Source organism: Halichoerus grypus, chromosome 15 (assembly GCF_964656455.1).
Source record: "Halichoerus grypus chromosome 15, mHalGry1.hap1.1, whole genome shotgun sequence".
NCBI lineage: Eukaryota > Metazoa > Chordata > Mammalia > Carnivora > Phocidae > Halichoerus > Halichoerus grypus.
In genome coordinates this window covers 29,197,425-29,211,041 of record NC_135726.1, presented here as the reverse complement: position 1 = coordinate 29,211,041, position 13,617 = coordinate 29,197,425, and the positions used below count along the sequence as shown (strand labels likewise).

Below are 13,617 nucleotides of genomic sequence, written 5' to 3'. Positions count from 1 at the left end.
CTCTTGGAGGTGGAACATTCGTGAGGGGGTGAGATGGACTCAGAGAGAGGGTAGTTTGGACGCCACTTCATGGTCCAGACGAGAGATGGGCCTGAACTCAGCCTGTGGCAGTGGGGAAAAAATAAGTTTGAGTCATATTGAACAGAGAGGAATGACAGGATTTAAAGTTTAGGTACTGGGAGTGCAGGGAAAGGAGAGGGAGGCCAATAGGATGAGCCCTAGCCATCTGGATTGGGCAATGGAGTTGATAGTGGTGCCATTCGCCCTTCTAGGGAAATACAGGAGAAGGAGCAGGTCTATGAAAAGGGAAGGGATGGGAAAGCAACGATAGTTCAGATGTGAGCAAGCTGAGGTTGAGACTCCATGTTTGAAGGGTATATTTAAGAAGAGATAGGCAGTCAGGGGCTATATGGGGCCAGAGCTCGGCTGAGATGATCTGTTCAAAGTCATCAGTCTACAGGGGAGCCTTAGAGACACTGGAGGTGGGGGTCACTCCCAGAGAGAACAAACAGAAGACTTCAGATGAGAACCAGGGCTCTTGCCCTGGGCCAACAACAGTTGAGGAACCCCCAGAGGAGATGAAGAAGGTCAGGACACGTATTGGGTGGTAGCCTGAGAGAGAACGGTGTCAAGGAGGACCAGGACTGACTCTAAAAATAAAACCCGCCGGCAGAGGGTAAAGATTTTCTACCACTAGGGGGATGCAAGTGCCTCTGGCTCCTGGTAGAGGCTTCTTCTGGTGGTGATCCTTCAGTGGTTCTTCTGGTGGTGATCCTTCAGTGGTTCTTCTGGTGGTGATCCTTCAGTGGTTCTTCTGGTGGTGATCCTTCAGTGGTTCTTCTGGTGGTGATCCTTCAGTGGTTCTTCTGGTGGTGATCCTTCAGTGGTTCTTCTGGTGGTGATCCTTCAGTGGCTGCCTGATTGCCTTTTCAAATGTTCCATGTGAAGTCATAGATACTGGCAGGAATGTTTTCGTTGAAATAGTACAACCTAGCATGAGACTGATTCGTGAGTTCGAAACAATACGAATCATAGTGGAGTATGTCTGGGCACCTCCTCCTCACAAGAACCTGTGGAGAGGCTCTGGTGTGATCACCATTTTGCAGTTGGGATAAAGGCCCACAGCTAGGAGGTGACAGCCAGGATCTACCCAGCTAACAGCCTGAAGAATATTGCCAGTCTTTTCCTGATAGGCCAGCATTTTCATCAATTTCTGTTGAAAAAGAGTTACTAATGAAATGAAATCTAACCCCCAGAGCATGATTTCTAAACCCCTGATTTACTTGCCCTCTATTTTGAGGAGAGGAGAGGGAGTGTTTTCGGTAACAGGAGACTGTTTAAAAATTGATACTTGTTTGAAGACAGTTCTGTGTTACTACTGTTGGGAAAATGGGCTATTAACATTTCCTGCATAAAGTCAACCCTTAAGGAGCCAACACTAGTATAAGGAGAAAAATATCACTGTTAATTCTTGTCAAAAGAATGCTCTTTGACACTCTGAAATTAACTTTGTGCAATGGCTTCTTTTCACTCTAAATTTTATGAAATACTATAATTAAGGGTCTGAATGCTCAATCTAAATTCACCCATCCTTTTCTAATATCTTGAAAAGATTTTTTTGGTAACAGAATTTGTTTCATAATCTAGATATAGTTCTCTCTATTTCTTACTCACTACTTATTCGGATGTATTTATATGTACATTTGCTTTCTGCATTCTTTGTGGTCCTAAAAATGTGATGAAAATGAATTTTAACAATTAAATTTTATAAGATTTTCATATGATGAAATTGACTTTTGGGGATATACAGTGCTATGAGTTTTAACATATGTATAAACTCACGTAACCACCACCACAGTGGGGATACAGAATAGTTCTGTCATTCCAAAAATTCCCTTATGTTGCCTCTTTGTAACAAACCCTCACCTATGTTGATCCCTGGGAACCACTAATCTGTTCTCTATCCCTGTAATTTGCCTTTTCCAGAATGTTAAGTATATAGAATCACACAGTGTTTAATCTTTGGAGACCAGCCTCTTTCACGCAGTATGACTGAGATTCAGACAAGTGGCTGCGTCTATCAATTGCTTGTCCTTTTTCACTCCTGAGCAGTATTCCTTTGTGTGGATGTACCACAGTGTGTTTATCCATTTACCCTTTGTAGGGCATTGAGGTTGTTTCCAGTTTGGGGCAGTTATGAATAAAGCTGCTCTGAACATTTTTGTACCAGTTTTTGTGTGCACATAAGCTTCTATTTCTTTAGCTAAATCCCCAGAAATGGGATTGATGGGTCATATGTTAAGTGTGTATGTGTAACTTTGTAAGAAACTGCCAAACTGCTTACCACAATGGCAGTGTTTTGCATTCCCACCAACAACGTATAAACTTTAAAAAATTTGAATGCTATTTTAAATGCTCTTGGGTTGAGGTTGGCAAATTGTGTTTCACAGTTCCTTGGGGTTTTGAAGAGATGCCCCATGACAAAGGGAGATTCTAGGTCCTCCATAGCAGCTTCTTCAAAGAGAACTGCTCCAGTTTTGTTTTGTTTTATATATTGAGTTCCCTGTAAGAATACATTTGGAGAAAAAAGAGGTTTATCTGTGAAGTGTTGGAAAATCATTGTAGTAAGGTGGTGCATCCAGAGCTTGGGATGTGGACCATGGGTGTTAACCAGGGGAACGCTAGGTGGCACTCCAGGACTCCGCAGATAGTAGGGATCACACTGAGAAACTGGACCCCCTTTTCAGCTTAAGTCCACATCTTTGTGTCAAGGAGGTCTTCGTGTCTTTAACTTTCACCAAGACTTGTTAATGGCCTCATTGACAACGACACAGTAGGCTTCGGTCCCAGAGCCTTCAGCAAGCAACGTCTGTCTAGAATGAAATCAACATATAGCCTTGTTTTTTTTTTTTTAAGGTTTTTTTTTTTTAATTTATTTATTCAGGGGCGCCTGGGTGGCTCAGTTGTTAAGCGTCTGCCTTCGGCTCAGGTCATGATCCCAGAGTCCTGGGATCGAGTCCCACATTGGGCTCCTTGCTCCGCGGGAAGCCTGCTTCTCCCTCTCCCACTCCCCCTGCTTGTGTTCCCTCTCTGGCTGTGTCTCTGTCAAATAAATAAATAAAATCTTTAAAAAAAAATTTATTTATTTGACAGAGAGATAGCACAAGTAGGCAGAGCGGCAGGCAGAGGGAAAGGGAGAAGCAGGCTCTCTGCTGAGCAGGGAGCCCAATGCGGGGCTCGATCCCAGGACCCTGGGATCATGACCTGAGCCGAAGGCAGCCGCTTAACTGACTGAGCCACCCAGGCGCCCCTATTTTTGCAGTTATCTTTTCATTTAAGACAGGTACCAGTGGTTTTCCAATTTTCTTTTGAAGCTAATTTATTTTATACTTTAAAATGTGGGTCATTTGAAATAAAAATATCAAATATTGTATACCTCATTCACAAACGTGGCAAGAATTTTGAGACTGTGCTAGAATGACTGAAGTTCAGGAGACTCTGCACTAGTGGGACTATTTATTTAAATAGACCTCGAAGTGAAGCCTTTTGTCAAGTGGAGAGAGCACCTTGGTAAAGCACATAACTGTCTCTTAGTTTATTGTATGAGTTTACAAGTTTATCTAATAGTAAAGTCTCAAAAGACAGTCTTCTCTTGCTCTTAGTTTTTGCAATACTTGTTTTTCAAGTTCCTTCTTTATTTACTGATTTGACAAATATTTATAAAAAATCATTAGGCAAGCACTGGGATGCAGTAGTGAAATAAACAGACAGGGTCCCCGACATTGTGAAACTTGCTTTCTTAAATCCTTTCTCCTTTGCCTCTCAGAGGCTGATCAGGGAAACCAAAGGCCTCTGGATAAAATTTAAATGATGCAAAAGGTAAAGAGGAGATAAATGACTTTTTTAAAAAAGTTATTTTAATACAGTCACAAGGAGAATTCATTTTATTTATGTCCTTGGAGTCCTCTTGGATGTGTACTTCTCTATTTGAAACATTTTGCTTATTATTTTGGTAAAATACTATGTACCTATAGACATAGTGATAAACTACAAGACCTCCTGAGGTTCCTTCCAACTTTAAGTACTTGAGGTAGGGCATCACAGACAAGGGGCGCTGCTGTGGCCAGAGTACCCACTGATGCCGGCACCTCTCCGAAATTAGACATCTTTTACGTTAGAGGTCACCAGTGAGCAGCTGCCTGAGTTCTGTTCAGTCACTGATGTTTCTTGTTTGGCTACGTGGTGTTTTAACAGTTTAAAAAAATGCATTTCCAGCATGTACAAGTCAGGAGATCTCATGTAAAAAAAAAAAAAAATCAAGACGGATTTCTTGTTTATTTTGAAAATTCACGAATCCGGCACCACCGAGACAGCTTTTCAGAATGGCAGAGTTGGCTGTTGCTGAACAGTGACTGCCTTTTTTGCGCAGAGCACAGGCTCTCATCAGGTCATCTTGCTTAACTCATTCATGTTACCTTTCTGGCTCTGGTGGGTATTTGCATTTGCAACTCCTGCTTTAGCCACTTGGAGCCTGGGCTTCATGCGGGAGAAGCAACTAGAGAATATGAGCGTTCCTCCCTGTGCTAGAGGGCTAAAAATGTCATTGCCCTCGAAGCTCAGAGCGTCCAACTGGGTATATGGCCTGGTCTAGTAGATGTAATTCTGGACCCAGGAGGCAGAGATCAGGGTCCTTTTCTGGGCGAGTGCTAGTCACATTATCTTGGATCCTTTAACAAAGGAGATACTATTTCCTATCTCATCTTTCTGTATCAGTTAGGGTTTTTGACTGTAAGCAACAGAAACAGATTCTGGTGAATTCGAACCAAATGGGACTTGATTCAAAGGATATTGGATAACTCTGTGGTATCCAAAGAAGAGGAATGATCTCTACTCAGAAAGTTCAGGAAACCAGGAATACTTTGAGGACCATGGGTGGTAGGAACCAAGGAAATTGATAAATGGCCTCCAAGTTTTTTCCCTTTCTTTGTCATTCTTCTTAAGTGTCTCAAGTCCTGGAAAGGCGAATCAGGTTGGCCTGGCCCACATCCTTCATGGGAGAGAGCGGGACACTTTATTTAGTTGGCAGTCTCTCTAAGACTGCATACAATAAAAGACTTCCCTAAGAGAAGGTTGGATGTTGTTACAGGAAAGGGGGACGGGGTCTGGATAGAAGGCAGCCAGACAACAGATGTTCGCTACACCTCTTCTCAAGGCTGTCATGGAAGGCATTTAGTATACACTGCCAAATGCCATAGAGGAGTAAGGAAGTAGTATTTCAAGTTACGTGAGGACAGAATGGTGAGTGTGCTCTTTAAATGAATGAAGGCCTTGGCATCAGTCAGATAAGCACCAGTACAAAGAAAGTAACAGGTTCATTCCTTTTAGCATTTGCTTTGGGTATAACATCTCTGAAGACGCCACACCAACTTTAAATGAAAAACATGTCTAAATCCTCAAGATTTCTATTCCAGTTACATGAAGATAAATACATGCGATGAAAAGTTCTAGCATTAAAACTTGAAAGGCATTTGCTCGCTCACATTTCAGGTGCCAATAGAATCCTCTATATTGTTTTCTTAATTGTTTCTTACATTACATGAATTTGCACATTGAAAACACATGCGTGCAAAACGAGCATACAGGAGTGAGTTGTAGATAAAATTGAAATGACACTTTCAGATTTGAGTTTTGATGTAATGCTCCTTGTTAGGGTGAGCGGGGTATGATGTGTAGGGCTTCCACTATTTCTAAAGGCAACATCTGACGTTTTCCAATGCTCGGTAGAAGCTGGAGTGTTTTTGTACTCACCTGTGAGCCTAATTTGTCTTAAGGACCGTACCCGTGACCGTAGAGTAAGTGATTCTTCCTCAAATCGGAAGGCTGCTGTGCACAAGAATCCCTGTACATATCATTTGAAATATGTCGTGGATTTTTAAAGCTGGAAGGCTTCATTGAGACTGAATTTGATTTTAGTACTCTTATTGTTTCTTTCTTTGCAAGCTTTTGATTTGCAACAAGCAAGGAAAATGAGTGAACCAAAAAAAAAAAAAATTGCTTGCATGGCTGGAAATAGAAATTAATGATTCAAACAGGAGAGGCAGTGCAGAAATCCTCAGCTGGGTGGCAGGAAACAGAGTGAGCGAAAGTCAGAGACTGCTCTTTTTTAAAAGGCAAAACAAACAACTCACAGTGAAGTGTACGTGAAAATCATTTCTAATAATAGCTCATGGGAGGCAGTTCCCAGGAAAAAGACTGGTGGTGCACTGAGGAAATTAGAGTGAGAACACACAGTATCTCGATGTGTTACTTAAGGCAATGGAGCTTTCGGGTTTACCTTATGTGCCTTGTACATTGATTAAATACAAAATATATGCTGGCCATTTTTGACCATCATTTACTGTATTGATTTGTTAGCAGGGGAACTGTAATAAAAAAGCCATTGATTTACTGTCCTTATTTGCTTATGGGCTTTTTTTATTATTAATTTTTCCTGTTCTCTCTTTTTTTGGACCATTCCTTCTAGACAAATGCTGTGCTTCATGAAGTTAGAAGAGAGGGGGTCCCCGTGGAACAAAGGACTGAAATCCTGACTGCCATCCTTGCCTTGCTCACCACACGTCAAAACTTGAGGAGGGAGTGGCATGCCAGGTCAGTTCTCTGATGAAATGGGATTTGTCGTCCCTGAAAACACCGCGACGTATTCGGCTGAGCCCTTCCTCGCGATGGGTCTTACGCCTCTCATTGGAGGGGCCATGAAAAATCAGCAGGTTACAGATGCTCTCAGCCAAAGTTAGCTCTCCTGCTCACGGTACCTACTACATTAATTGTAATGAGCCATGATGTCATCTGTAGGTGTATATGATTTATCCCCGAGTGTAACGTTTCGCATCAATGGTTGCATCCTGAGCATAACAGAATAGAAGTAGCTGATGCTGAAGGACCCTTTTAATCACTGCTCTAAAAGACTAACATTGCTGCCTAGTTAGGGCAGATGTCTGGGAAATTCACACAGTGCTCCTACATCACTCAGTGAGAGGCAGTTTGCTTGAAAGTGGTCGATTTATCAAATCCCAGTTTTAGAATTGGCCAAGTAGGAATTATGTTGGCTTCAACCTAGTTTCTTTGCTTATGGACTTACCTGTGGTTAGAAAGCTGTTACTGGTAGAAAGTTTCTATAAATCATGAGTTTTTGCAGAATTGAGGCTTGCGTACTCTAGATACTGTTATCCTGCTCTTATTTGAGAAACAATTGATGGGTGGAAGGCAGAAACTACTTCCCCCAAACGTTAGGGTTACCCTTTAGATCTGCGCTTGGTAAAAATTGCTGAATTATCATCTGTCTCTCAGCAAGAGGGAGAGGAATCAGGAAGATCATTCTGAATTTTTGTCTCTGAGTCTTATTTGAGGCTTAAAAATCCTGTGTGCCTGGGAGTCAAGAACATTGATAGACATAATATTTCTCCAAATGAGTTCATGCAGCAGAGTTTGTACTAATTGGTGGCTTTACTAGTAACAGTTATCATGAAAATTGGTTTGTCTGAACAAGGCTGAAGACGAGCATTTTCCAAGAAAGGAGACAGTTAAGAGTATGAACTGTGCATTCCAACTGGGTGTTGGAAAGCTGCTGCTCAGGTATGTGTATTATCTCTAAACTCAGACTTGCATTAAAAGAATAATTTCAAAATTCACCTTGATACTCTCCCCTTCCCCTCTTTTTCATAGTGTAGTCAGATCAGAGTAAATGACAGTTTCAGCTACAGTAATTAAATAATCTCCAATTTAACTTTTCTTGTATTCCAATTTCAGCATATATATTCATTCAAGTATGCATATTTTATTAAGTACTGGAATATCCGTGCGGGGACACCTAAGATGTGTTTCTCTCTGTGTTTAACCTTTTATATCTTTACCCCCCTGGTGATTCTTACTAAATAGGAAAGAGAGAAAGAAAGAATTTCCCTGTAATCTCTCTTCCACCACCTCCCACCCCCGCCCCACCATCCCTCCAAAGACAGCACAGCTCAGAGACCAAATGTTGAGGATGGACGTCTTCTGTTGAGTGCATTTGGTTTGTTAACAATAATTTCCTAGTACACCAAATCATCAGACAACATGCCCAAAATGGCCTGTTTAAAGGGAGTCTGGTTTCAGCATTTCTGGCCCTTACTGCTAACAGTTTAATCAGGAGCTGGAGCCAGTGTTGAAGTTGATGGAGTCTAGCATCTGAAACAGAAATTCTCAAGTCCTTTGTGGTAGGGGAGGAGAAAAGAAAGAGCTTAGCAGCTGACACTCTGCAGGCCCCTTTAAAACTAAACACCTGAAAGCAAATTTCAAGAGGGTCATGTCTTGAGAGCTTAGAAGGAAAAGTGTCTTCAGAGTATTAAATAACCATAATCCTCCCCCCCACCCCTTCTCCACCCCCATTTGATGTTTCCCATCCCAGTGACCTATCTAAAAGACTCATCCATATGATCTGTATAAACAGACTGTTACCATACACCTCTCTTTTCCTCATCAAAGCATCCCCTGACCGTCTGGAACCGGGCACTGGCCTGAGTAGCCATCAGGCCGGTGGTGGTGAAAGTTATAAAACATCCACCACCGTGCTTCCCGAGCCGCCTGTGTTTTAGAGATTGGCCCATTGTGTACTTTGGAATTACACGAGGAAAAATGTGCTTTGACAGAAAATAATTAGCGCTCGCCAAAGGCCAAGCAATAGGTTAGAGTATTTTACTTTCATCAAAGCTATCAGGGGATCAGTTAGATTAGATAATAGAAATTTTTTCCTCTGAAAGTTAAATACAGATGACTCTAATTACCTTCTATTGCATGTTGGAGAATGCGTTATGAATAGTACAACTTCAAGAAATGTAGGTCAGCGGAGACTTTCGTGGGAGGCCATTGTCATAAAGGGCCCCCGCCCCCGCCCCGCCCCGCAGGCTCCCCTGCAGTAATGATATTAGGGAGAATATTTTAAAGCCGAACTTGTAACTGGGTTTTAAAATACTTGTCTCTCTCTCAGGCCAAGAGCCGAGCCATTGTTTGGGACTCCCTGAAGTCTCTTAAACTGAAAGCATATGTTCCCTGTAATTTAGCTTTTTGAGGAAAGTGTCACTTCTGCCTGACTCGGGGTAACCGAGTTTGTCACAGTGTCACACAGCCCTGCGGTTCCAGAGGCACAGCTGAATGCCGTGGGTTTCCTTCCCCAAGCTCGGTAATCCCAGAAACAAGCCTCTCCAAATAGGCTTATTAGGGCTGTCTATTCACTTCCCCCGAGCTGAATGATCCCAAGTACATCAGGAGAAGCTGTGTGAATGCAGGGTAAGTGTTAACAGAAGTGGTACAGAATTTCTGAAGATTTGGCTTTGTTTATATAGTCCACTCTGCCTGATGGACAGCTTGTTATAGCTTTTAAAGAACTGGGCAAGCCCTCTGATCTGACCCCTTCTTGACCTCCGCAGCCCAAAGGTCAGTCTGCAGCTAATAAACCCTGAGGTTCTTAGGGTCTACTGTAGGAAAAGGCAGGAAAAGAGCAGCTGCAGGGACTGGGTGTCCCGGGTGAGGCTGCGTGAGGGTCACTCTCTGATAATGAAAATGATTACCAAATTATATGGAGGTTTAACCGCAATAGTGAGAGAGAAGAGGGTGGAGCCCCGCGTATTAGGTCTGATAAATGAACTGTGAAGAAGGCCCATCTGGCTCTCAACGTCTTGTCTCCCCCTCTCTCCCTACCAAGGGGAAACATTTTAAAATAACAGCAGTACATATAGACTCAATGACCCATGCAAGGAGCTGGAATGGATTAAGATTTAATGGTGACAGTGGAAGAAATTATCATTTGAAAAGTGCGCTGAAGAAAAGGTACAGCTCCATGTCCCTGCCTGAGTTGTTTTTCTAAATAAAATAATAGCAAAACATCGGCGCCTTGGTTTATTTTCCGCAAATCCCTAGCGCCTTTCCTCGATTGTGGAGAATTTTGAGGGCATGTCTGTTGTGGAATAATTATCCGTAGCCAGCCGAAGGAAAGGAATGGGCTTCCTTTGCCTTGAACACATCGGAATGAGAGTCAGATATTTTATTTTCAGCTTGCTCGCTCAGTTGAGCGAATGTAGGTAAATCAAGCGTTTGAGAAAATGCTCTACAAAAAAATTGCGTTCCACTTCAGCCTCTGGCCACCGAACATCACTCATGTTTGGATACTGAATATCCGTGTCACTCCCAGACACTGTTTTGTTCTTACCACAACTTCGCGATTTCTTGTCTGTAAAAGGAAGACAAAAGCACATAATGTTAGTTGAGTAGATGGGTTTTTTCCTTTCTTTATTCCTTTTTCAAAGAACCATCATAGCGATGTTAATTTTTGCCAACAGTGGGCGGGTCATAAGCTGCTTGTTCACTTACTGTTAATTGATAAGAGTAATCTACTTAAAGCTCTCTCCCAGCTCCCTGTGAACATAGAGTGTCCTGGCTTCCGACCAGCAACGTCGGGCTTCACAAAGCTCCGTACTTCTCCTTGGGAGACGGCGGGCACAGCCTGTGACTCTGTGCTCTGAAACAAGAATGAGTTGAGTCTATTAGCATTTTTGTATGTTTCGTATACGTACCACACACAAAACACTGCGTGAGAGACTGGGCGTGAGAAAATGCGTTCGGCAGCCAGTTGAAGCATGTATCTGGGGATGAGATTCTAGCAAGTTCCCAGAAAGGGGCCGTGAAGGCAGTGGAAAGGAAGGCGGGGGAACCATCATTAACCACAACAGAGCGGCAAGTTGCTCCAACCCACTCAGGAGCGTATTTCACTGTAGACATCTTTGCAGACTAGAATTGCTGTACTATTGAAAATCCTCTTATGGTAAACTACACTGTCTACATATACAAGTGTCACCCAGACGGTAGTTATATTTAAAATAGAAACAAAAAAAGCTTCTAAACATTATCTAAAGTCAGTGTATGTTTCATCTTGGGTTTTGACTTGACCATGTCTGCCTGGGGGGAGTTAGAGTGAACCGAGAGCTAGGTGGGGGCTAACATGGGGAGTTGAGGAGCACTTGTAGAATGAACGGTGCTTTTTAACTTGGAAACAGTGCCTTTAAATTTTTGCTAAGTAAGATGCAAATACAAAAAAGACGAAAGCCAGGCCATTAGCGGTTTTTTTTTCCCAATCAAGATATAATTCACAAAATATAAAATTTCATGTAACATAAAATTAATCATTTAAAAATGTACAATTAAGTGATTTTTTTCTTTTTTTAGTATATTCACAAGATTGTGCAACCATCACCATTATCCAATTCCGGAACATTTCCATTACCCCAGAATGAAACCCCAGACCTGTTAACAGCCACTCTCAATACCCGCCCCACTTCTCCCCATGGTCCCTGGCAAGCACCAACCTACTTTCTGTCTCTGTGGATTCGCCTGTTCTGAACATTTCATGTAAATGGAATCCTACACTGTGTGACTTTTTTGTATCTGGCTTCTTTTACTTCACACAGTGCTTTCAGGGTTGATCTGTGTTGTAGCCCTATATAAGTACTCCATTCCTTTTTATTGCCAAGTAATATTCCACTGTATGACTAGACCACGTTTTGTTTATCCATTCACTGGCTGCTGGACATTTGGGCTATTCGGCTATTCTGAATCACCCTGCTGTGTACATTTGTATACAAGTTTTTGAGTGGCACGTTTTCTGGTCCTCTGAATGTAAACCCAGGAGTGGACTTGCTGAGTCATACCATCACTTGAGGACTTGCTGGACTGTTTTCCACATCCGCTGCCCCCTTTTACGCTCCTAGCAGTCATACACAAGGCTTGCAGATTCTCCACAACCTCACCGACACTTACTTTCCTTTGTTTTTTGGATTATAGATATCCTAGGGTTGTTACTGTGGTTTTGATTTGCATTTCCCTGATGATGAATGATGTCTTGAACATCTTTTCATGTGCTTATTTAAGACCATTAGGTTCTTATTAGGGGATTTAAAAACATGGCCTATTTAAGCACTTACCCCCTTTAAGTGGGAAGGAGCTCACGGGCCTGTTAGGGGTATATGGCATATTGAGGGAAGGGAGCTTCAAATGAAGTTGTCATGAAAATACAGCTGGGCCCATTTCCCTGCTCCTCTGGGTAGGCCCGGCCCTTTGTTTATTTGCAGGTGGCCCCGCTTATTTGTTTTGGGAGACCCCCTCCCCATTCCTTCTCCCCTTCTCATACATCTCCTCCGTTACAACGTCTCTGAGCATTGCACACTGGATGGGAATGTCACTGATTAAATGGAAACTCTGTCTACGTACAGCTTCTCCACTTCTAGGCTCAAATAGGATTTTCAAGAGTCCCGTAACAGACAACTTCGTTTGGGTCCAAGGAGCCTTTAAATGGTGCTGAGAACAGTTTAAAAAATGTTTATGGGAGTTCCTTAGAAAAACTTTCGGAACTACTTGCTTCCAGTTAAAATGAACTCGCTAGATCTAGATGGCTTTATATACATGTCTTCCCCATATTGGGCTTTGTCAGCTCAAAAACCTGCCAAGTTAGCCCTTTTTCTGGACAAGAGAACCATTTTATTATTGACCATCTTATCACTGACCATAGTCACCATAACCTTTACCATCTCGTTTACCTCTAGGACTGGATCCACTTTGGATGGATCCATCTTCATTAGGGCTCCAAAATCTAGCTGTTATAACCTTTTCTAAAGCAAATCAGCTTCAGAACTGTGATCTGGGTGCAGCAAGTAAAGCAGTTTGTGGAAATTACTTCTGTGGATCCGTTCTGGTTCTAAGACTAGCACATTAAGGTTCTCTCTGTGGAAGTGTGGTCTCTCCTTTTTGCCTCCTGGCTGGCCTGAATTATGTACAAAACTGACAAGTCGATCCAGTCCAGTTTAGCGATGAACTGTTACTTATTGAGTGCTTGTTATTTACAAACAACTATGCTAAATGCTGTGGGAAATATAAAGATGAGCATGGTACAGTATCAGTTTTGAAATAATGTGTCGTTGAATGCAGGGGAGGGCAGGACAGGGTAATGGGAACACAGTGGCTAGTCTGCAGACTTCCATTCTTTTTCTGCAGGCACCTGGAAGATGACTTAGCCCTGGAGTCTGCCCCAAGGGAACTTACAGTTTGCTAGGAGCTTACAAAAAGGAATGACCTGATCTGTATTATATATGTACTTGATTTCGTTTTGACATTTTGTCGTTCCTACAAGAATGTAAACTTGGTGAGGGCGGGGGATTTGCCTGCTCACCAGCCGCAGAACCTGCAGCCCAGCTCACTCCTCTGTGAGAAGGAGGAGTGCCCTGGGTGGGCAGGGACCCTGGTGCCCGCTTACCACAGGCCCCTGCATTTAGCACGGTGCCTGGCACTCAGATTTACTCAGTGGCTGGCTGAATAGAATAGCTTTCCTCTCAACCCATTCCTGTATTCATAAGTACTCTGAGTTCCTTCTTAATTTTGAAGAGGAATGACCATTTGAGATGCGGGCCTGTTGCTTTTTTGGGTGCATATTCATCTCCTCGTGCCAGAGGTGGAAACCTAGAGATTGGATGTGAGGAGAGATCTCTGATATGTAGTTCTTTGGTGTCTAAGTCCCAAGACTGCACCCTGAGCCCTGCT

General features: G+C 42.7%; 1 protein-coding gene across 2 annotated transcripts in view; it reads left to right on the top strand.

Moving 5' to 3' along the window:
• The window catches only part of FTO (FTO alpha-ketoglutarate dependent dioxygenase), a 368,954-nt gene that overhangs the window by 205,212 nt on the left and 150,125 nt on the right, over window positions 1-13,617 (top strand). For both annotated transcript variants that reach the window (XM_036081687.2, XM_036081686.2), the window contains exon 8: window positions 6,524-6,648. In XM_036081687.2, the coding sequence (XP_035937580.2) occupies window positions 6,524-6,648 (125 nt within the window). The remainder of the gene's footprint in view (window positions 1-6,523; window positions 6,649-13,617) is intronic.